This window comes from Sorghum bicolor, chromosome 4 (assembly GCF_000003195.3).
Source record: "Sorghum bicolor cultivar BTx623 chromosome 4, Sorghum_bicolor_NCBIv3, whole genome shotgun sequence".
Classification (NCBI taxonomy): Eukaryota; Viridiplantae; Streptophyta; class Magnoliopsida; order Poales; family Poaceae; genus Sorghum; species Sorghum bicolor.
The window spans coordinates 10,105,690-10,130,175 of NC_012873.2; the positions used below are offsets into that span (position 1 = coordinate 10,105,690).

At 41.4% G+C, this 24,486-nt stretch overlaps 1 protein-coding gene across 1 annotated transcript; it reads left to right on the forward strand.

Moving 5' to 3' along the window:
• On the forward strand, positions 16,929 to 19,717 carry LOC8085581. The gene is made up of 6 exons (XM_002451806.2): positions 16,929 to 17,674; positions 17,770 to 17,846; positions 17,997 to 18,054; positions 18,166 to 18,385; positions 18,486 to 18,912; positions 19,029 to 19,717. The coding sequence occupies exons 1-6, from the start codon at positions 17,242 to 17,244 to the stop codon at positions 19,407 to 19,409; spliced, it is 1,596 nt and encodes a 531-aa protein (XP_002451851.1). The 5' UTR covers positions 16,929 to 17,241; the 3' UTR covers positions 19,410 to 19,717.

Sequence of the window (24,486 nt, forward strand, 5' to 3'; positions counted from 1 at the left end):
TGAGCGATCTGATGTGACAAATGTTTTAAATGCTACACTCATGAACTCATCACCCATCAATTTGTCTTGCTCACTATGCTTAAGGTTAGAGAAGCACAAATACACTTTTGGTTCTGTTGGTGTTTTCCACCAACAGGGCCCATGCACTTGATCTCTGCCTTGTCTCTATGAGCAGGTACACTTGGAACAAACCATGGTGGAGTTTTACAACTCCCAGATTCCACCAAGTGAAGGACCTGGATCTACGAGCACAAACACACTGAGCAAGAGACTGCCAACGCCGCACTTCGAACTACTGGGCAAACGAAGAACATAAGTGACACCGTATCAAGAGGTGCAGACGTCAAGGTCCGCACCTGAATCAAATGACGCACCTAAAGAATGAACACGGTGAGAAGTCTTGTCCAGAAGACTTAAAACATTGGATCCTTGCCGGAAGGTAAAATAGGTATTTATCCATATTTATCTTTTATGCATTCCTTTTCTTTTTTTTATTCCATCACTTGCATTAGCATATTTACTTTTCCACATTAGCATTAGAAAAGATAACAAAAAAATATTTGTTCATTGCACTGCACCATAAAGCCCCATGAGAATAGACTTGTGGTTTAAAACCCATAGGTATATTGACTGTGGTGGCATAAAATAAATATGTTTTCATCTTACAATAAAAATATAAAAATAAACTTATGATCCTACCAAAGAGAGTAATATTTATTAGAGGAAGCTCAACATGATAAAGGCAAAGAGACTTTATGCTAACGCTTAACCAGTTCCACAAAGCTTTGTTGTCTATTTGAGCTCCACAGAATTCAAGGATCAAAGAAGACTAGCAGACGGAGGACATCCTAATCGCTGTCAGGGTGCTGCTGACATTCAAATACACCTCTGCCACCTGCTAGCTACATCAGAAGAAATTACGTCAAAATCTAGCTTGGGGGAGAGCACCCCCATTTATCCAGCTAAGTGTTTCTACTCGCGTTTATACTTTACTCAAATAATAAATAAAAAAATGTATAATCATAAAAACCCAAATAAAGATTTTATGCTTATATATATATATCTTTGCTTAGTTTGCTAAATAAATAAATAAATAAAGTTTGCTATGAACTCTCATGATAAGCTCTCACATGGAAATGATGAATAGTTGCTCTACCATGACTAGTTCTCAAAATTGAATTCTCTCTCAAGTTTAGGCATGACTGTTATGAATTAAGATTTGCTCTAAACCTAAACTTGTGGGAAGAGTACTTGATCTAAAGTCTAAGTCATTAACGGATATGATATGGGAAGATTGAGTTGTTGTTTATCTGTTCCTAGAGATGCTAGAATTCTCGAGAATTTATTCTTTGAAAAATTTTAAAATGTTGCATGATGAGTTCCTGTATGATGAGAGTTTAAAATCCTACCACAGCCATATATACATGCTTATTAGACTATGAACCATACATTTACTTTTTACTGCTTATGAGCATTGAGTGTGGTCAAGCTGTGTAAACCCTTAGGAGCTTGTCATGCGGTTAAAATCAAGATTCACTTGCACGTTCACTCATACATGCCATGCTGCTTCTACTCCGGAAGTACGCATCCACATACATCCACTCATTTCCATTTCCAGATTCACCTAAAAATTATTCTACTCCTATCCAGGAGAGAATAGCCAAAAACATTATCCTATCCCTGTTATTCCCCGTGAAATAAATGCTCGAGATATTTTGGTTACTACCACTTGCTACATTATTCCAGGAGGGTGAGTGCTCTGAAAAAAAAGTGAATACGACGAAATAAAAAGGGGCAAGTGCCCGGAACCTCAAAAGAAAAGAAAAAGTGAGACGAGAGGTAAAAATGGACAAGTGTCCGACAGTAGAATTAGGGGTACAAGATACCCACCTGAGAGAAAAGAAAAAGAAATTATAGAGCATCTCATTCCCCTCAAAAAGCTTCAAAGTGCAAGAAATGTATGTATCCCCTCAAAAGAGCAAAAGTAGAATTAGACTTTCACCATTGTTTTCACCATCATCACCATACACCATTCATCCGCCACACATGCACATCTTGGTTTGACTTATTGACTTGTTTCTCTGGATCCATGGTTTGACTATGCAATAAATGTCTTGTAAGTATGTATTAGCTGTCTCCCACCTATGAGCTCTAGATATCAAACCTTATTAGAGTAGGGTGAGAGAGAAGGCAATATCATTATGCCTCATACCACAAATACCACATACTTTGAGAGAAGGCATATATCATCACTGCCTTGGTAAGGATCCAGAAATACCACAAAAGAGAGAATTGAGAGAGTCATACAAGGAATCTCTGAGTTTTATTTGAAAATCTGCAAAAACTCTAGATCTATAGTTGATCAAGAACAAGAGACATGGTGCTTGACTTGACCGTTCTATCTTTTAATTGCTCAAGACACAAGTGACGGTTGCAAGCCCCATGGTGGAAGGTAAAATGAGTAAGTTTTAAATCTTAACAGATTACCCTAACCTAGATATGAGATCTTGTTTAAATGCATGTGTACCTTTAAGACATAAAACCACTGCAGAAACTCTTGAGTCCATCCTTGCTCAGGGACGAGCAAGAGGTAAGCTTGGGGAGTTGTTGACGGTCCTTAAGTACCAAATATAATCATCAAATAAATAAAGAAAAGGATCCAAATGCAACCAACACCCAGACTTAGGGTTTTATCTGACAGAATTCCACAAGTTTTTGGTGTTTGTCTATTTCTGCAGGGGGTTATCAGGAAATATGGAGGAAAGGCCCACACGTCGGGTTTACATAGAGATATTAACGTGCCGCACAATTTTCTATCATCTAGAAGACTCCAGAAGCCACGGGAATAAAGCGGAAGCCGAGAGGTCTCAGGGACAGGGCGCCCGCCCAAGTCCTTAGGGCGCTCACCCACCTATTTCGGCCAATCACGCTCAATCTCGCGAATTATGCTCCACCGACCTAAAGGATCAAGAATAACCGTTCAATCAATGTCGGTTTGATCCGATGGCCCAGGTTCACTTGAGGGGACTATATAAGCAGACCCCCTGGCCCCTGAGGAGGCGACCCCTTGATCATTATTCATTATTCATAGACAAAGCAAAAGCTAGGGTTTAGAGATGAGAGCTCTCCTCTCTTCTCTAAACTAGAGTAGATCTAGATAGTAGCGAGATGGAGAGCGAAGGAGGATTAGAGGAGAGGCCGGCCTGTCGGTTCTTCCTCCGGTTGTACTTCGCCATGATCAAGCTCTAATCAAGCTTGCTCATAGGATGACTCTGGTAATCTACTTCTAATTCATTATGCAATTACTAATCATGTATGTTCTGGTTCACAACTCTTTTGAGTACTTCTAATCTATAGGACCCTATAGGTTAGAGTTGTAGTATAGGTGTAAGCGTGGTGCTTAGACCTAGATTACTTGTGGATATCCCTTGTCTAGCTGGATCGTGTGGTAGGCCGCGTAGGTGACAGTTACGTTGGTCCTCTGTAGTCCACCTCTCGTTAGCAGGACGGGTAGGGTTTATCGGCCTATGGATAAGCATCCTTTGTGGTGTATTCTTATCACGTGGTTCGTCCCAGACATAGACTGTGGGGGTATAAACCCCTATACCCTTACGGCTAGACTTGGGCCAGGAGGCTTGGCCCATTACGAGACGAGTTCAAGGCTTGATCCGACAGCTTGGAGTTTTGCGCAAGGAAACAAGATGTGGAGATCAAGCAGGATTCTAGTCGGTTAGAATAGGAATTGATATCGAATTATTCATGGCAATTGTAACCGACCAGGATTAGTTTCCAGATCTATAACCCTGCCCTCCAGACTATATAAGGAGGGGCAAGGGACCCCCTCTAGGACAGATTATCTCTCAACACAATCCAATACAACCAGACGCAGGACGTAGGTATTACGCCAACTCGGCGGCCGAACCTGGATAAAAAGCTTGTCCGTGTCTTGCGTCACCATCGAGTTCGTAGTTTGCGCACCGTCTACCGATAAACTACTACCGTGGGTATACCCCAAGGTAGACTGCCGACTAGCTTTCGTCGACAGTGGCGCGCCAGGTAGGGGGTGTGCGTACAGCTCTCCCGACGAACAAGATGGCCATCATTCCCAACTTCGCGGTCATGGCGGGCGGCTTCACGTTCATCGTCGGCTTCAACAGCTTCACCGCCATGACCGCAGAGGAGGCGTAGATCCGATCTGTGCCGATCACTTCTTCACCGACGTCGGCTGCGGCTCCAACCACGCTAGCTACGGTTTCGACCACACCAGCAACGTCTCCGACCACGCCGACAACGCGTCGCCGCTTCTCTGCTACAAAGGGAGGCAGATCGACGACACCGACCTGCTCAGCCTATCAACCAAGTTGTTTGACCTGCTTGCTCTGACCACGAGTCGCAATAATAATCGCCGCGAAGAACGGCGCTACGACAACCGCGACCACCGTCACGATAACAAGTCCAAAAGCTCGAGGGCCAGACAATTTTGTCGTCACCGACCAGACTTTCATCCAAAGATAAGTACACTTCTAATATCTTATTTATTTTTGGCATAATATTTTTAATATTATTATTCTTTAAAACAACTTTTTTAGCCGACTAGTTTTTTCTCCTACACGAGCTTTCCAGAGCCGGTACTATCTCCGACTCCTCCCTACACGTGCACGAGATCCGCCCTCTGCGTTCCGGGTGGTCGGCAGTAGCTCTCTGACGTGGCTGACAATCCTACGCGTGCCTAGGTTCCGCACCTCATGCTGATTGTTGGCTAGACCAGAGCTGGTACAAGCTCTAGGATGAATTAACTACTCGTGCTAATTTTATAATAAAAAATCTAAAACTTATCTCAGTACTGATTTTTTATTTAAAGTTTATTTATATATCATGTACTACCTATTCTTTATATTTATTTTTCAGGAGTTTGGCCCAGTCGACAAGCTACGCTCGGGGACTCGTCGACTATTCCCTACGCTGTGCCCGGGGACTGCTCCGACCACCGAGCACATTTACGTTCCCAACCACGCTCGGAGACTTGTCGACTACTCTCTATGCTATGCTCGAAGACTGTGCCGACCACCGAGCACGTTTACGTTCCCAACCACGCTCGGGGACTTGTCCACCGGTCCCTACGCCGTGCTCGGGGACTGTGCCGACCACCGAGCACTATATGCTCGGGGACTGGTCGACCAGCTCACCAATTTAAGAGCTTGGGGACTGCACCGACCACCGAGTACTATACGCTCGGGGACTGGTCGACCAGCCCACCAATTTGAGAATTCGGGGACTGTACCGACCACCGAGCGTTACATGCTCGGGGACTGGTCGATTAGTCTATTCAATTGCATACGAGCATGATATGCTCGGGGACTGGTAAATTCAATTTTTTAGACCTTGCTACAAGGCTCATACATCGGTACGATGCATCTGGCGATGCATCTCAGTTACAGAATTTCTTTGAAGACTTTTCTTTTGACCCTGGCACCACGTGCCTACGTCACCTACTACCAGGCTCGGGGACTAAGTGGGCACACTTCACCTTGCGGTGAATATGCTTGCTTTTTTGAGAATAATACCTTACAAAAAAGTAAAGTGGGCACACTTCACCAGGAAAGAAATCTTTTTTAATTTAGAGCACCATGCATTCTTCGAACAACCTGCTTCTTCGATGTCAATGTTGATCAACTGTCTTTTGAGTTGGTCAAAATACCGTTGCAACTGTTCGGGCAACTTTCCTGAAGACGTTAAGTCTCACTGATCGAAGAAGCTCAAGACGGCGTGTTACATCACAATACATGGTGCTCGGGGACTAGCTGTGGGGGTATAAACCCCTATACCCTTACGGCTAGACTTGGGCCAGGAGGCTTGGCCCATTACGAGACGAGTTCAAGGCTTGATCCGACAGCTTGGAGTTTTGCGCAAGGAAACAAGATGTGGAGATCAAGCAGGATTCTAGTCGGTTAGAATAGGAATTGATATCGAATTATCCATGGCAATTGTGACCGACCAGGATTAGTTTCCAGATCTGTAACCCTACCCTCCAGACTATATAAGGAGGGGCAAGGGACCCCCCCCCTAGGACAGATTATCTCTCAACACAATCCAATACAACCAGACGCAGGACGTAGGTATTACGCCAACTCGGCGGCCGAACCTGGATAAAAAGCTTGTCCGTGTCTTGCGTCACCATCGAGTTCGTAGTTTGCGCACCGTCTACCGATAAACTACTACCGTGGGTATACCCCAAGGTAGACTGCCGACTAGCTTTCGTCGACATAGACATACCCCTTTGAAGTAGAGAAACCATAGTTATCCTCTCTATTCTGCTACCATCGCCCATATACTAGAATTGCTCTACTCTCTATTCCCATATTATCACCCATTGTTATCTTACCTTTAATATTGTTCTTATTCAATTCTACCATCTTTCCTATTTACACCTATCTATCTATATAGGTTAAGTTAGGGCGTAGATCAGTTCTCCCGTTTCCCTGTGGATACGATAAAACCTTTAACTGGGAAAAAGCTTCAACGGTATCCGTGCGCTTGCGGATTATCTGTGTGCATATAAATACCATAGTACACTCTAGTGCCATGCTGGAGATGACAACCTAGTATTCAAGTGGTGTTAGCAACTGTCAAAAATAGCCTATTTAAAAAAACTACAAAGCACTAGAGCAAAGGATTAATATAACAAAAGGCGTAAAGCAATTTTGCTCTAGCTCTATAAGAGATGCAAGCCACCTATATGAAAATTCTAGTTGCTATGATCACTAAGCACAAGCAAAGGCTATGTCACTACTCTCTACAACTAGTTACAACTAGCTAAAACTAGGTACTACTAATTACAACTAGTTTGCAAGAAAGTAAAGAGATGAGTGATAATTATACCGATGTGTAGAGGATGAACCTATCACAATGTATATCAATATATTCACCGGGAGAATACCAATCACAATATTGACACCAATATTTTTCTCCTGAGGTTCATGTGCTTGCCGGCACGCTAGTCCCCATTGTATCGACCAACACTTGGTGGTTCGGTGGCTAATAGGTGTTTCACAAACCTAGCCCAACAAATGGGTACCACAAGAACCTACCCACAAGTGAGGTAGCTCAATGACACGAGCAATCCACTAAAGTGGCTTTTGGCACTCCGCCGGGGAATAAGCTCAAGAACCCCTCACAAATATCACCTTGATTGGGGGCGGACACAATCACCAAATCCTCTCACCAATCAATAAATCCACAACCATCTAGGTGACAGCAATCACCAAGAGTAATAAGAAATCCACAATCACAATAATCACCTAGTGCCACAAGAATATGCAGCTTCAAATACACCTAGGGTTTCCCTCAATCCTCTCTCAGATGAGCACCAAGCTATGAGAGGAAGAGGAGAGGGAGGAGATGCTCACGAGCTCACTGGATCAATCACGCAGGCCTCTCAAAAATCTCTCGAGAGATTAGCACTTGGGAGAGATGGAAGAGGGGAGCTCGAGTTCTCTATTCTCTGGAAAGAAGTGAAGCCTTCTGTTCTAAATGCGCAAGAGACAGAGAGGGAGCCAGGAAGGGGAGCGCTCGGCCTAAATTTTCTTGGCCAGCCAGCTCTCCAACGGGCAAAACAACAGTGTCGTTTGCCTCAACGGGCAGCACAACACTGAGTGACCCTCTACATTTTCTCAGCACTGGGTCCCATCAAATAAATGAGTGAGCAGCAAAGAGAGCGCATGCACTCATGCTACTCTCCACTCTGAATGGACAAGCAGCACCTCAAAAATTAATTAAGTACCTTCTTGTACTTGATTGGACCACTCTAAGAAGAGCAAAGGTCAATGGCTGTCTCCTTTTATCAAGGTGTGTTCACACTTGCATGCAGCCATGCAAATTACCTTTCTCATTCTCTCTCTCATTTAAAGTGGCAAGAGCTCCACAACATGCAACGCATGTAAGTATGATCTCTGTCATTTCCTTCTTACGCACGAGACAGACAACAAGCAGCAACTGTAAATACTTTCAACTGGTTCCAACTGGCTACAACTGCTTTCAACTTTCTTTCTCCTGCTTGCTGTTGGGCTGCACACTGGATTTAACTGGTTGCGACTGGTTGTGACTGCTTCCAGCTTTTTGCAATTTCCTTCACTTCCTTGCTGTTGGGCTGTGCACTGATTTTAACTGGTTCTAACTGGTCGCAACTGCTTCCAGCTTCTTACAAAAGCCTTCACTTGCTTGCTGTTTGAACTGTCCACTAGTTTTAACTGATTGCAACTGCTTCCAACTTGTTTCAGCTACTCAAAAAAACTTTTCAGCAGCTTGCAGTTCTTTTACGTCTAGACAGCAGCTCACATTCTGTGAATTTTCAGCACCTTTTCAAGTAGCTAATTTTACCAAAATATTCCAAAATAAATTGGACATTTAAATTAGCTTTTCATAAATATTTTTCCACGGCTTTCTCATGTAGCTCACCACGTCACTAAGCGCTAGGTATATGCAAATGAGAAATATATTCAGTGGCACTAGATAACCATTGCAATTAAAGATTTCTCCTCTTTATAGTACGGTTATCTATCCTAAATCCACTCACACCCACTAGGTATCTTGAGTGGCAAAACAAAATGGCCATATTAAAAATACCTTTGCCTTGAGCCCTTTTTGTTTTTCTCTTTCTTCTTTTCCAAGTTGGAGCACTTGAATATCATCTTTTGGTCACCTCCATCACCATGACCATCATCTAGCTCCATCACTTGGTGTGTACCAACCTATCTTTATATTTCACTCATGACAAAGGTTAGTACACATAGGTTTCATCAATTATCTAAAACCAAACTAGGGCTTTCAGTACCCTAGGCATAATGTTGACACTAGAGCCAAAGTCGCAGAGTGCTTCTGGGAAGTCCACCATGCCGATGGAGATCGGGATGACGGGGCGTCCTGGATCGCCTCTCTTGACCGGCAGAAGCTCAGTAGTTACTTCAGTGACGGGGTTACTCCAGTTACCTTGATTTTGTTGAGGACGGTTGTAGTAGTTGTTGTTATTGTTGTTGATGTAGTTCACATCCTCAAGCATCTCAGGGCAGTGATTGCCTGAGTGTCCAGTATCTCCACACTCCTCACAAGTCATGTGAGAGTCGTAGATGTGCATAACTTCTTTCTTATCTCCAGCTCTATCATCGAGCTTCTTTATGAGCAGGTCTACCTTTGCAGACAACATGTCTACCTCCTTGAGCTGATGCATACCTCCACCTCTCTTGCATGTCTGGGTCCTCTCTTCATTCCAGCCCTGATTGGATGCCATCTTCTCCACAAGAGCTGTGGCTTGTGATATGGTAAGTGATAGGAATGCTCCTCTAGCTGCAGCATCCATGGTCTCTCGAGCACTATTGCCGAGGCCATGATAAAATGTCCGTATCAGTAGCCAACTCTCCATTCCATGATGGGGACATTCTAGGATGTAGTCTTGGAAGCGCTCCCATGCTTCTGGAACGGATTCATCATGTTGTTACTGAAAACTTGTAATTTTCTCATGGAGAGCATTGGTCTTGTCCATGGGAAAGAACTTAGCCAGAAAGTTCATAGAGCAGAGTGTCCGTGTAGTATTCTTCTCCTTTGTAGCGTAAAACCAATGCTTCGCTCTTTCTAATAGTGAGAATGGGAAGAGGCGAAGTAGTATAGCATCTTTGGGGACTCCTCAAATGGTGAATGTGCTGCAAATCTTCAGGAAGTGTTGGAGATGAGCACTAGCATCTTCGTGTGCCTTCCCACAGAACTGGTTGGATTGCACCATGTTGATAAGTCCAGGCTTGAGCTCAAAGTTACCGTCGATCTCTGCAGCAGGTCCAGTGCGGATGTTGTCCGTAGTGGGAGCTGAGAACTCACGGATCGATTTGTTCGCCATGGCTTCGAACTCTGAAGACAAGTTCCGGTGATCTTCTTGATTGGATGAAGCTTCTTACTGAAGTGTTGATGATCCCTTCTTGAGCTTTGCTCTTGTTTTTCTGAATAATGCTTCGGGATTGTCAACAAAATTTTCTAGAAGATGTCTTCTATTCATACATTACCCTACATAAGATAAAAATAGAAAAATATCGGGGTAAAACTGTATGAGAGAATTGATAAGCTCAATCATATTAGTGATGCTAATGATAACTCAAAATTCTATATCCATTCCTGATTAGTAATCAACCTTCCCCGGCAACGGCGTCAACAATGCTTGTTGGGTATTCTTAACATCATTACCAAAAGTAGACAGTTTTCTAATTCTAGTAACGGTGCCAAAAATGCCAAACCTATCCCTCATACCACTTAAGCCAAGTTGTCATCCCCAGCATGACATGAGAGACGCGGTATTGAAATATGCAATTGTTCATCTTAAATAAATAACAAATGGGATCTGCAAGCGCACAGATTAATATCGATGTAGCATTTTAATCGGGAAGTATTCCAGTTATCGTTATTTATATTTTTACCGCTGGAAAGGGATTAGTAATTATCAATGTTGATTATAGAATGGAATATGAGATTGAGTATCTATCATTGCATGTATAATTGAGAACATTTATCTAACTCTTTCATACAGAGATAAGTGTCACATAAAGGATATATAAAGTAATGAATAGTGACAAAAATAATTAATCTGATCAGCATAACTTAGCCACATATAAATATGATAAGCACCTCAATTAGATATTCTAGAAAGTCATTAGCATAGTATTAGAACGAACTACAATAATATTTCCTAAGTTATTCTCAACTATATAGTCTAGCATATCATAGTTAGTGCAAGTATACTTAGCAATCATTGTGAGACAAGACTACGCCCATGCATAGTGATATTAGCAAGGAATATGAGAAACATCGTAATCACTCCCCTGTAATAATGTTGCTCTACCAGCCCAATATACGAGAGGGGGACTATATAAGAATCAATGAAGTTGTCACTATCACGAACTACCCCACGATCTGGCATATTGGGTACAATCGCAGATAAATACGGTATAAGCACCACGCCTACACAATATCTATCATTTACCCATGGATCCGATGGATAAACGCTATACGATCCTAAACATGTATATAAATCCAATCTAACTAAGCCAAGTATATAACTATGATAAACTAAGAACAATATAATCTTGAATATAAATAAGTAGAGCAAAGTCATAAGTAATATATTGAAGTAGAACAAAGTCATATTCATAATATTGAAGAACAAAGATGAACAATTAGAAGAACAATTAGAGAATTACCAAAAATCCTTTTGATAGATCCGGAAACCAATCGAAGATTGACTCCTTCTAGTTCTAATCCTATGTAACTATGCTAATCTAGATGTCTAATTGATGTGGTGGCTCTAGACTTGATCAGAGGCTTCTTCTTTCTTGACGAATAATAAATTAGAGTTGAGAGGCTCTCTCCCAATAATCCACATCGTTCTTGCAGGCAGCCGTACTTCCACGTAACTCTGAATTTTGTAGCAAGTAGTAGCTACCTAATCCTGACATCATGGGGATGCTATGATTCCCCTGATCATAGTTGACCTTCTCTCGTCTCGATGCAGCTAGCAGGGGCCCGTCGCGTCCCTTCCCCGGTAGTACTAGTATATACTAATAATCATCGCCCGATCCAGATTAGCTAACCACGGCCAATTATCCTGCTGCATTTCTTTAATCTTGTGCATGTTTCATCACATGCCCCGACATACCGTCCAAAATTCCTCTTTGTCTCGGCTCAGCATGGTCGCCCATCGGAGATTCCGGGCAAAGTGATTTTTTGGGACTGTATGGGGAGAGAGACACATGCTAGCTTGGCCCGCCCGGGAGAAACGGAGACGGGAGACTGTTGTTCTGTCGCCTTCTAGCTAGGGCAGTAGTATCACTGCTTGAGTTGAGGCTCTATTTACGACAGAGGTCAATCCAGGGGTGGATAACGAGCTAACATAAATTTTAGCCTTTTTGTCCAGCACCGATACGATGCAGAAGGAAGAGGAAATATAGGTCCTCTAGCTCACAGCTAGCCTAGCTTTCCCTGCTTACGTGGAGCCATGCCAAACACTTAAATAGAACTGGATTTTGGTGGAGTGCTGATAAGAATCGCCAAACTCATCCCGCTACTCCCCATTCATTACCACATGAGTCACTCTAGAATTGATTATCACCTGTTCTCATCTTACTCCCTACTAGAATCACTCATTCCGAGAGAATCACCGGCCTTAGGTCTTCTTTAGTTTTTTAGTGAAAAGTTTTTTTTTTTTGATACTGCAACACTTTTATTTTCGGATACTGTGGCATTTTTATTTGTATTTAGTAATTACTGTCCAACTATATACTAAGTAGACTCAAAAGATTCATCTCGTAATTAAATTATAGACAAACTGTGTAATTAGTTATTTTTTTATCTATATTTAATGCTTCATGCATGTGTCGTAAGATTCGATATGATGAAAAATTTTAAAAAGTTTTTTAATTTCAAGTGTAACTAAATAAGGCCTAAGATCATTCATTCGAAAAAAAATCAAGAAGTAAAGCCGAAGAATCTGCCACCGTGGATCTCGTTTCTGGCATGTCTGGACCATTTTAGGAGCAGTAGTCTGACATGTCTCGATCATTTTAGGAGCAGTAGCCACGGTTTATCTCTTTTTTTCTGAATCTAGGAACTTTATTTTATCTTCTCTAACAACGACGATGTCTCATTGGTTTACACCTTTAATATTGTTTGGTTTTTCAGAGGTGGTTATAAAGGTAAAATGTATATAGGTTTGTTTATAAAAGTAAGTATGTGTTTATGTTATTTGTGAGCGTTTGTGTTTATAACTAAGTCTCGTAAAAAAAACTGTCTCATACTGTAAACATGAGCTTCGAGTAACAACTGCGTGCTTACTCTGAAGATAAGGTTAAGCTGTGTGTAATCGAGATCTGTAGAACGGTGCTGGGACAGAAAATTCTATGGAGCAATGTGATTGGCGTGAGATTGACAGGTAATGCTACTACTAAATAAATGTATAAAATTAAGAATTGGGTTTGGAATGAGTCGATCTCGGGTGTCACTAAGATTGTCCTTACGGAATCATTCCCCAAGTTGCCGAACGCAACGACACGGTATTTGCTATGTAAATTACTCGTACGGTTTCACCTAACACCTGAGGAGCCGTCCCCTCGGTGATTCTTCTGCAAAGATTCGGGGACAAAGATCGACGTCATATTCGTAGTAATTTCATTATCATTATTACATGCTTAAGAGATCAGCTGGAATATGTACTTTAGAGTTGTCTTTAAGTAAAAATCGATAACTTTTATGAAAGATTATTTAGCATTCTCTAAAACTAATTCTTAAGAGATCTTTTACAATAATTAGAGTCGCTTCCAATCGCCTCCCATTGGCTCCACTAAAAAAACTTTTTTTCTTGATTTAATTCGTAGAAGGATAATAACGTCATTGTACAAGGTTCTCTCAAACTCTAACCCCTATTATCGGCGGCAACGGCTTCCCGTAACACGCACACATTGTAAATTATTGATCTGTGCTATTGTACAGAAAATTTAAAAATAAGGCCTAAAGTTTTATATAAATTATTGAAATCTACCATTGAACATAGACTAAAAAATCCCATAAATGCACACTACATGACCAACTGCCACTATTTTGAAAGAATAAATAATCATAAAGTATACCTATATATGGAATTCTAAATTACTCACATCTACCACTATACTAGTACATAAAAAGCTAATTCAAAGTAAATATACATTTTGTGCTCTGCCATCCACTCACATATACATCCCTATGTGAGAGATATATGTCAACCAGTAGCAACCATAAAAATTATCCCCTTAATGAAGCACCTATATAGGTGCACAGAAAAATCAATTTATAATACATCATGACAGAGTGGATGAGAGATGATGAACCGAAAAAAAAGAGTCGTTATAGGGAGAGAGATGACCGTGAAATGAGAAGGGTCAAAGTAAGTGATAGAAGAAGAGTCGAAGAGAGATGAGAGTGACAGATGGATGAACCGAGGGAAGGAAGAATAAAAAAGGAAATTTCCAAACTTTAATATTAGATATAGATCTAGCTAGTAAGTGAAGAAAAAGTCAGTATCAGTGACGCACGCGTATGTAGATGGTCACAAGGGCCATTGAAAATTCCTAACACACGCGTCCATAAGTCGACTTTGCGACCTAGTATAAAGCTAGCTATATTTATTTCTTGAATTGTCTTCTACTTGCTCGGAGGCACTACTAGATCAAAAGATGTCTCTAGAGTGAAACTATGGCGACTAATTTTCTTTGTAGTGTATTTATATAAAAAAAATCTGTAAAATTATGCTCAAATCAAACTTGTAGCTAGCTGCAAAGAAAGCAGAGTAGTACGGCAACTTTACACGGTTTATCTCACATGACGGTCCCTCGTGCAGCTAGCCATGCATATTGATGATCTCGTTATTGCCACACAAACGGGTGTGGCTTAATTCCTTTTCCTCGATCCTGTGCCTGCAGTGCGTGCCTCCTTTGGCTTTTTTTTTTTGTTTCACCTACATACGCATGGAGGGGCAGCTCTCCCCAAGAATGCCGTGACAACGCAACCACATTCTGTCCATTCGTGTGTGATCACCATCCCTTTTTCGGAAGCTCTCATGAGGCCGGCTTGGATTCCTACCACTTTCGAGGTACCCTTTTGTTGCATCCCCCTAGCTAACTTGCCAAACCACAAACAATCAACGACCAAATTAAAAAGGTTGATTTGATGAAAACATATATATGCCCTACCATATATTTATTAATCGGGCTCAAGATTAAGGTGGTCATTCTTTGCTTATATTATAGAGGCAAAAAAGGCTGTAGCTGAATCTATGTCTCCACTTCACATCAATCTCGTGCCTTCTTTTGTTTCGGCTAAATGTGTATGACAAAAAAAAACTTAGCAAATAATTACTAGCCAAATTTCGGTAGGGATATTAATTTTGGCACAATTCAAACAAAGGAAAAAAAAAATTCCACCAATGTCTACCTTGCATCATTCACCTAAGGGCGTCCCTGACGGTTGACCAGCCCAATCAGGAGGAAAGAGAAACATAAAAAACTCACCATGCTAGCGAGGTAGCAAGCGCTTAGCTTGCACATTTCTCAATAAGACCTTTTGTTTCTGAATTGTTTTTAGGTTATACATCTACTGGCGATTTGCAAAGATAATTGGGGACACCCTAATAGAATTTGCACTTTATTGTGCAATATGTTTAAATTATGGTTTTTGAATTTTGTCACATAAAAGTGCTCTCGTTGGGGATGTGTGACCAGTTAATATGCCCACGTAATGATGAGTCCTAAAGAGCTTCAAATGGAGTGTTTACAAAGGTCTCTTTGATACAGCTTAGCTTTAGTAGTGAATTAGCTTTTCGCTTTGGCTCGAAAAGCAGCTTTGCTTGTAAAATTGACTGTTCTGATAAACCGTTTAGTAAATTACTATACACTTTTTTGTAAATTACTAATCACCTCCATTGCCTAGAAATGTGCCTATTATCTTAGAATTTGGTCAGCACAAGAAAGCCTTCACATTTGCCTCAATGTCTTGAAACTACCATGTTAGTTCGATAAAAATAAAAGCAAATTTACCCACCATTGTGGTTACAAAAATATTATACAAAGATACCATATACCAATATATAAGTTATCCACCCCTTATAAGTAATGCACCAGATACATCATGAAAAAAAAGATCTATTAGCTTAGGTATTTGTCCAATAAAAGAGCATTTCACTCTCAAGATCAAGCAACTACCACATTAATCCGAAAAGAAAAGACAAAATTACTCACCATTACCATCCATAGTAACAAATGTACCCTATATCTATTTGTCAATTATGCATCAATGTTATTTTGAAAGACCCAATCACCTTTGTATTGGAGAACAAAAGAAACATCCACTCTTTAGACATTAATGGGAAAAATGAAAACAAATGATCCAGTACTACGTGCCATGAAAAACATTGACTCAAGATACCTTATACCTTTACATAAATCATCCACCACTCCCTTAAGAAAAACTTAACCCACAATACTTATATCTATTAATAGATACCGACTACAACCATATTAGAAAAATAACAGAGCTGAAGATGCATGCATGGTTCTCTAGTATTCACTTCTACCAGCATTTTAAAATTGAAGCTCAACTCTACCATTATAACAAAAGATTAAGCCAAAATACCCTAGAAAAAAAAGATACCACCTCCATTCTCTTTTATTATAAGTATCATGTACACACGTTTATTATTGTCGGGCCGATGAACATGCTACAGAAAAGCAGGGAAGCTGCAGCTGCTGCAGCAGCAGCTCAGTTAGAATGAAGGCTAGCTGTAGCCCTCTAGGCACACGTAGACGAGTAGATCGATCGGATGATGTGGTCATGAATGAAATAAATACACAGCCATGCATGTCATGAAGCGAGCAAGAGGAACCCAGGTATTTTGTCCCTTTTAGCTAGCAGCTGTTCAGACAAGGCTTTCAGAGGGACGGGGGGCAGGCAGAGGTCAACCACTAACGCTTTGTTTTTCTGTCACGGATTGGCAGCTCAGATCCACACGACAAGGCGGTCAGGATCCCAATCCCAAACCGAAAAAACAAAAGAAAACAGAGCCAGAAATGCTTTTGGAATCGAGCCAGATTGGCAGATTGGGTCACATGATCTATCGAGCACCTAGCTAGTAGCTCACTCCGGCCCTCGTGCATGCATATGCTGCCTAGCTAAGACAAAACCTAAAAGATCTCACTGCTGCAATGTAAAGTATGGACGCACCATTTAGCCCATGAACTTTGCTAAAAGCTCTTTCTTTTAGCTGCTAAGTTTCTGTGATTAATCTACTTTAGTTTAACCTCTGTTTCTGACTTCCTCTCTCTCTCGCTCTTTCAGTCTGTGTACGCGTGCGTGTGTGTATATATATGTGTGACCCTTGCATTGCTACAAACTAAACACAAGGAAGGAGTCCCCTAAAGCAGACATCATTTCTTGCTACATTGTTCAACACCGGTCAATTTAGAAGGACAAGGCCTGTGTCCAACTCTCCCTTATTTTATTCTCACATCACTACCTTGCTTATGCTTGTTGCCCTTCCCTCTACCTTCTTCATATCATTGTTGCCCTCCTTCCTACCTTTTCCTTCCCCTTTCCTGCTCCTACCTGCACATACTATTCTGACGCTCGATGAGATCCAGCCATGGCGGAATAGAGAGAGACTGATCGATGGTAGCTTAGTACAAGATGGTAGCTAGAGAAGAGCAGGTGGTAAGAGAGGTCAAGGGTAAGGGGGTACTAGTTGATATCCTTGAGGACGACGATGAGGAGAGATCAATCGATAACAACAAGCTGCTAGACCTCAACGAGGGTTTCGATGCGGAGAGCGAAGAAGGGGAAGTCGGCGATGATGAGGAAGACGAAGGTGAGGAGGGCGACGATGGCGGTAGCACCACCGATGTTGGTGGGAGTGGGAGCTCAAGCAACAATAGCAGCACCAACAACAATTCGGAGAGCAAGAAGGCAGATGGCAAGGGAGGCAGCAAGTCAGAGGTAAGTGGTGAGCAGAGGGTTCCATCGGTGCGGCAGTACAACCGGTCGAAGCTGCCCCGGCTCCGGTGGACGCCTGACCTCCACATGGCCTTCGTCCATGCCGTTGAGAGGCTTGGTGGGCAAGAGAGTAAGTACTTGATGATGATCATATATATAGAAGGTCATGATTTATTGCAGTTGAATTAATTAGAGGATAATGATATTTTGCTTATTGATTGACAGGAGCGACCCCTAAGCTGGTGCTTCAGATGATGAATGTTAGGGGCCTCAGCATTGCTCATGTAAAAAGCCATCTGCAGGTGTAGTAGATCTACTACAAATTCGTTGCCAAATGATCACTAGCTAGCTAGCAGCAGATAACCAATTTAGTATTATCGTTGTTATCTATATATTATTGTAGCACTCTTTCTGAATTCTGATGATATTGATACACCCTAATTTATTTTCAGATGTACAGAAGCAAGAAGCTAGACCAAGATGGTCGCCCGAGGGGAGCTGTTTCCTCAGGTTTTCATATTATTAGCACAAAAATCCTCTCGATCTGTTTGCATATATAGATATCTACCCCTCCTCTGAGAGCAAGCTCACCCATGTATTAATTGTTGATTCGGTGTGCAGTGTATTCCCCAATGGATTTCCATTTTATGAGAGCCGATCGGCGCTTCCATGACCTGTCCTTCTTCCAAAGAGCTGCTGCGCTCTCCTCCTCCAGGCAGCTGGAACGCGGCGGCTTCTTCGCGAGGAACTGCAGCGCTCCGGAGTTGAGCCGGCTCTATGGACTCCTCCACCATCGCCCGGCTCCGACCCAAACTTTCGACTTCAGAAATTCTAGTTTCAGGTATGTACGCATTCAGTTCGTCTTTACACTGAACTCCTGACAAAGACAGTATATATATGAGCAAAAGCAAACCCTAATTATATTGTTCGTTTCTGGCCAGAAAGCATGAGTGGGCGTCGTCGAATCAGCAGGAGGCGATCACAATGTCCAGGAAGCACGTCACGCCACCGTCGACTTCGCCGCAGACACACCCGCTTGCATCTCCCGTAGCGCTGAGGAGCGATCGGCGGTGGTGGCCATTCACTGACGCCGGCGCTGCTGCTGCTGCTGCTGCTGCTGTCGCCGCCGACGAGCACAGGGAAGAGACAGGAACCAATGTAAAGTTCGACAGTTGCATCGGGAGCAGTTCTCGGCCACTTCCGTTGGCCATGTCGCCGGCGGCCGTGTCCGGAGATCATCGTCTTCCGTTCCGATGGCGGCACGGGGGAAGTGGTAGAGATTTCGTCTTCGGCTACCCGGGTAGCAGCTCCAAGATCACAACAAGATCGTCTGATCCCGTCGTCATCGACGATGGCCAGCCACTCGAGGTACCGTACGTACGTACGTGCTCATTTATATGGGGCCTTCAAACCGCTCTAGCTAGCCCTAGATCCGTTCAACTGATCATCACTGACACCCCACATTGTATGTGTGATCATTTCAGCCACAGAATTCGAAGCACGTCGTAGAACCAACAAGGGCCTCCGCCGCTCCGCCGGACGAGGCGTCCTTCATCAGGCGGCGGCCATCGCCGGTGGAGGCCCAAGATGCGACGCCGGACTTACAACTCAGCTTGTCCCCTTCCTCCTCCGTGTTGGCCAGCAAGAAGAGAAAGACAATATCGTCGTCTTCCATGGACACCACCACCAGCTGCGAGTTCTCGATCTCTCTCTCGCTGTCGCCACCCGCCGCTGCAGTTTCCATGCAGCAGCAGCAGAGGCAAGAAAAGACAAGACGAAGCAGCGACAGCAGCGGGGGCGGAGGTGAAGGCGTTCTTGGGCAGAGTACTTTGGATCTGACCATGTCGATCAGGGCATTGGAGTGAGATCTTTCAAGTACTTTGGCCCATCAGCAAGGCCTTCCAAAACTTGCACACTGCGCCATGCAACAAACATCGTTAATTTAACCTCCTTGTCCCAGTACATAGATATATCATATGTGGATGCCATGCTTGGTTATTGTTTCTAGGAAGACCACTGCTGCCTGTGCTCTCTATATTTGGCCCTTATGTAAGCATGGCCACATGATCGATCGCTACCTTTGTTCTTTTGTGACAGCATCTTTGGGAAACAAAACCCCAGCAAGACTACACAACAATTTTAATCAATCGATACGTAGTACAAGTTGTTGTTATGCATTTGGGGTGTTTGAAAGTGCATAGCCATATGTGGAGATTTTTTTTTTCTAACACAATAGCCAGAGGTTCACCTCCTCCGTATTTCTGCATTTTAGTTTTTTCATGGCTGCAGGTAGGCTTTTTTTTTTGTTCAATAGATCATTAATTGTATTGTACCAGCCCACCATCAACCCATGCTTCTGCACGGGTTAGAATCTTAGAAAATATAAGTATTATAAAATCATGTTTAATACCTCAACAAATAAATAGTAGTTGTCTTTGTGCTATCTTTTTGCTCATTTTCCAACACAATGTGCATATATATACTCTGTATGATTTTTATCCGGTGGTGGTAAACTTATCAACTACTATGGTAGGAGACATAAATGTTATAAGTTAATTCATGTCTGATGCATGCCAACAACTAATAAAACTTAGTTTATCCTTGTGCTCTTTTTTTTGTTTGTTTTCTAACAAGATATGCATATAGATACAAGGTAATTTCTATTTGGCTGTGATAAAACTTGTCAGTTACTGACTTCAGTAAAAAGTACTTGTCACATTGACCTTGGACGAGCGGGTATTTGATGTGCATATTTTGGTCATTAAAACCTTCTACGTGAAATTTATGAGATTTTGCATATATGTTTCATTACCATTTACCAGTATACAAATATATCTCACATATTTCCAAACTGAATAATTTAAAAGCAATTGATGTTTTAGTATTGAGAATATACACTTAACTAAAACATTACTTAAATTATAGTGGCCTGACATTGCAACCATCTCTCATGACATCATAAATCTAGATTTTTTACATTTAAATTTTCATTTTTATCCAAAATTAAGTCAAATATCTTGTTCTTATTATAATTTTATTTAAAACTCTACTTTTGTATTTTATTAAGTAATAAGGATCTTAGGTTGTAGATTGCACTCTTAAGTACTACTATAACACAAAACACTCACCACGACATTCAAGATTGTTGGTAAGCTTGAAATAAGATCTAGGAGGGGCCAACTATACAAACCTCAAAAGGATATTATTGATGTTTAACCTAATATTCACTATTTACTTCAAATGAATCTCAGACCAATCAGGTCATGGACACCCTTTTGTATGCACTAACCTCCTCTATTTTGCTAAAAAGTTGAATTTTCATATCGAAGAATTATGTGTCATGTTAGTTTTTTATAAGAAAACATAGTGCTTACATTACTCCATCTATACAGATAGATATGTCATGATATTTGAGTTACAATATATGCATGAAATTTATAATTATTTTAGGTTATTTTTTGTGTATTAACAATAATAGAAGTGGGTAAATTTAAAACAGTCATTATAGTTATTTATATAGTTCTTAAAATGATACCATCAATGTGTGTGTGCGTTTTAGTAAAAATAAAATGCATGCTTACTTTCACTTAGTTTTATTTATAGTATCAATATAAAAGAAATAGATAATCTAGAAACAATATATAAGGTGTATTTGTGGTTATTTACAAAACTTTCCAAATATTAGCATATGTTGTTGATTTATACTTAGATTTGAGGGGATATTGTAGTTTATTTTAAAATTGGTAGCAATGATGAGATGCAAATTTAAGGGTTTTGATAAGGAACCTCCTTGAGGGTGACTCGATCTTCATGAAAGTTGGTCGACGAACTAAGATAAATTGCTGCAAACAGCGGGATAACTAACTTTATACCTTACAAAGGTTAGATATGACTATGCGACGAGGGGAGAGACACCAAAACCATGAGAAATTTGACTCGATCTCCACATGATAGCAGAACCACAATCCGGAAGTAATCCACACAAAGGACCCAATGAGTCTAGAGCATGAACTACGGAATTCTAGAGGGATCTCTTCATAAGTCCAAGAAGAAGAAGGAAGAATAAAGGTATGAGTAAGACACTCGGTCGCTTAGCTGCAGAACCATATAGTTTATTAATTCATCGAAAAGTTTGTAATAGCTTAGACGTAAGGGATATTTATACTAGTATAGGGTTGAGATGGCGAACTAGAGCGGGGTGAATAGTCCTTTCTAAAATTAAACGCACCGGTTAACCAAAACAAATGCAAAATTAAATCTATCGGTCTAGCTAAGACTACACCCTTGTTGGTATAAATTAAATGCACACAAGTAAATATAGATATCCGCAAGTGCACAGATATTACAACATTGTAGCACTTTACCAAGATAACCTAGTTTTAATATCGAACCCAAAGAATAAGACTAATTCAAGTTCTATAACTTAACCCAACTTCACAACCAAGATCATAAAATAGGGGGAGTAAAGACAACTAATGAGGACTATCTAGTTCCAATCTCTATAAGTTTGCCTTCTCCTGTTCTATCATGGAAAATCAGAGAGTTTCTTCTATATAAGCATCCAAAAGCCTACCAAAGCCTATTTACGGGAGGTGGACTACAGAGGAATCAATGAAGCTATAAAGTCAACTTCGCAAACCGCCACCGAATCTAGAAATAGGGGGCAAATGCAAGTAAACTTAATCTAAGCACCACACTAACACTACAAAATACTAATTCAATCAAAGAGCTACCAAGATGAAAGCACTACAAATAGAGTTGCAAACTTGAAGAATGATATAATCAATTTGCTTACTTGAATCAAAAGTCGATTACTAGAGAATCTCGGAAGCAAGCTTCAGGAGGAACTTAATCCCATAGAATACAGCTGTAGAGAAGCACGGACACGTCGGAACTCCTCCAAAACTCTACTCTCTCACTTTATCTCTCTATCTCTAATATAAGACTAGATCTTATGGAGAACTAATCTTCTTGATTGCTAGCCTAGATCTTGGTGAAAATATGAATTAGGGTTTCTCGCTCTTGAGTTCTTAGGATCTGACTTGGCTTCTGTGGGGGTGCAGACTTGTTTATATAGCTCTAGGGGATCCATGTAAGCCCTTAGATCAAACCGACCTTGAAATGTGGCTGAGATGCATCCTTGGAGATGGTGGAAGAATACTATAGAAGCTCGTGGGCTTTTTCCACGGTGGCAGGCCAGTTTGTATGGGGTGGGGCCGGATGGCCCCACCTGGCACCCTCTTGGGGTCCACTTCGGTGTGGTGTCTTCTTGATCCTTCTAGAGTCTTCTAATGTGTATTTCTTCACGGTTAAGTTTAATCTTTTTTGATGTTTTAATCCTCCTTTATGTGCTTGCTGGAATAATCCCTATGAAAATATAGATTCTCCAAAACTCGTGGAAACTATTTGTAATAACCTCTTATTCTATCATATTCATCATTTATTTAAGAAAGGTTGACAGTTCATGATATACTTTAACTACCATCAAAAACCCATCTATCTATATCCTCGAGCACCTTACAAAGATCCTAATTTAGCAACTAAGATGCCAGGGTAGCTAGAGCTTACCTAACTAATTCTAGAAGTAAGGTTGCACAAACCTATGCACCTAGTACTTCAAGCATTAGGGGAGCTCCTACACAATCTAGTAGGCAAAAATACATGTAGGTGAAACAAATTACTTGCCTCTCTTGTGTTTTGAATTGTAATATTTCCTTTCCACATGACCTACTTGGTTGTGTGTGTTCGTAAGTGCGAGTACTTCATGGACTTGCTACTGGACATCTACAAACACATCTACAAGTATGGTTTGTGCTTGAACTCTGTAGGCACAGTAAACTTCTTATTATTCTATTTTGTTCTAGAAGTTTTGCAACATTGTGTGGAAGTTTCATAGAACTACACATAAGTTATGCAACCTTCTAATTCGTTGTGAAGTTTTATTTGTTGTTAAATTTTAGAAACACTTATTTACCACATGTAGTTGACATCAAGGTCTCAATTGGCATCAAAGTCGAAGCTCTCAATTTCAGCCATAACCACTATCAAAGAATATGTCAACATGTGAGGAGCTAACTCCAGAACCTCCTATTGTTGATTGCATTGGGCCAACTTATCTAAAGAGGAAGAGAATTGTTTACATCTCAATGTTCAAGCTTGAAGGGTCGATATAGCGGACTAGAGGGGAGGTGAATAGTCCTTTCTAAAACTTAAAGCGTCGGCTAACCGAAACAAATGCGGAATTAAAACTATCGGTCTAGCCAAGACTACACCCCTCTATCTAAGTTCTCTAGCACCTTGAAAATATCCTATACAAGCAAGCAAGGTGCTACCTTAACAAGAGCTCACCTAACCAATTCTAGGAGCAAGGTCACACAAACCTATGCCACTAGTACTTTGTAAACCGGGAGAGCTCCTACACAACTAGTAAGCAAAAGCACAAAGCTCCTAAGCTTACTAGCAATGCTCAATAACAAGGCAACCAATGCCAAATTAGAGAGCGCAAATTACTTAGCTACACAAACTAAGCAATGTGACTAACAAGGTTACACAAACCAAATTAGTCACGCAAGGGGAACTACTTCTAGCTACACAAGCAAGAAGGTAACTAGCAAGCTACACAAAGCTAACTAATTACAAGAGCAACTACACAAGCACAAACATATGAATGTAAATACAAGCTTGTGTTAGGGACTTGCAAATCAACGGGAAGAACAAAGTTGACACGATGATTTTCTCCCGATGTTCACTTGGTTGCCACCAAGCTACGTCCCTGTTGTGTCGACCAACACTTGGTGGTTCGGCGGCTAAGAGGTGTTACACAAACCTCGTCCCCACTAGGACACCGCAAGAACCTACCCACAAGTGAGGTAGCTCAATGACACGCACGATCCAATAGAGTTGCTCTTCGCGATCCCCGCGGGGTGAGCACCATACCCCTCA

Bases quoted from the DNA above. Each gene is read 5' to 3' on its own strand.
- LOC8085581 (XM_002451806.2), top strand. From the start codon at position 17,242: ATGGTAGCTAGAGAAGAGCAGGTGGTAAGAGAGGTCAAGGGTAAGGGG. The intron at 17,847-17,996 runs GTGTAGTAGATC...ATTTATTTTCAG, and splicing joins ATGTAAAAAGCCATCTGCAG to ATGTACAGAAGCAAGAAGCT. The intron at 18,913-19,028 runs GTACCGTACGTA...TGATCATTTCAG, and splicing joins ACGATGGCCAGCCACTCGAG to CCACAGAATTCGAAGCACGT.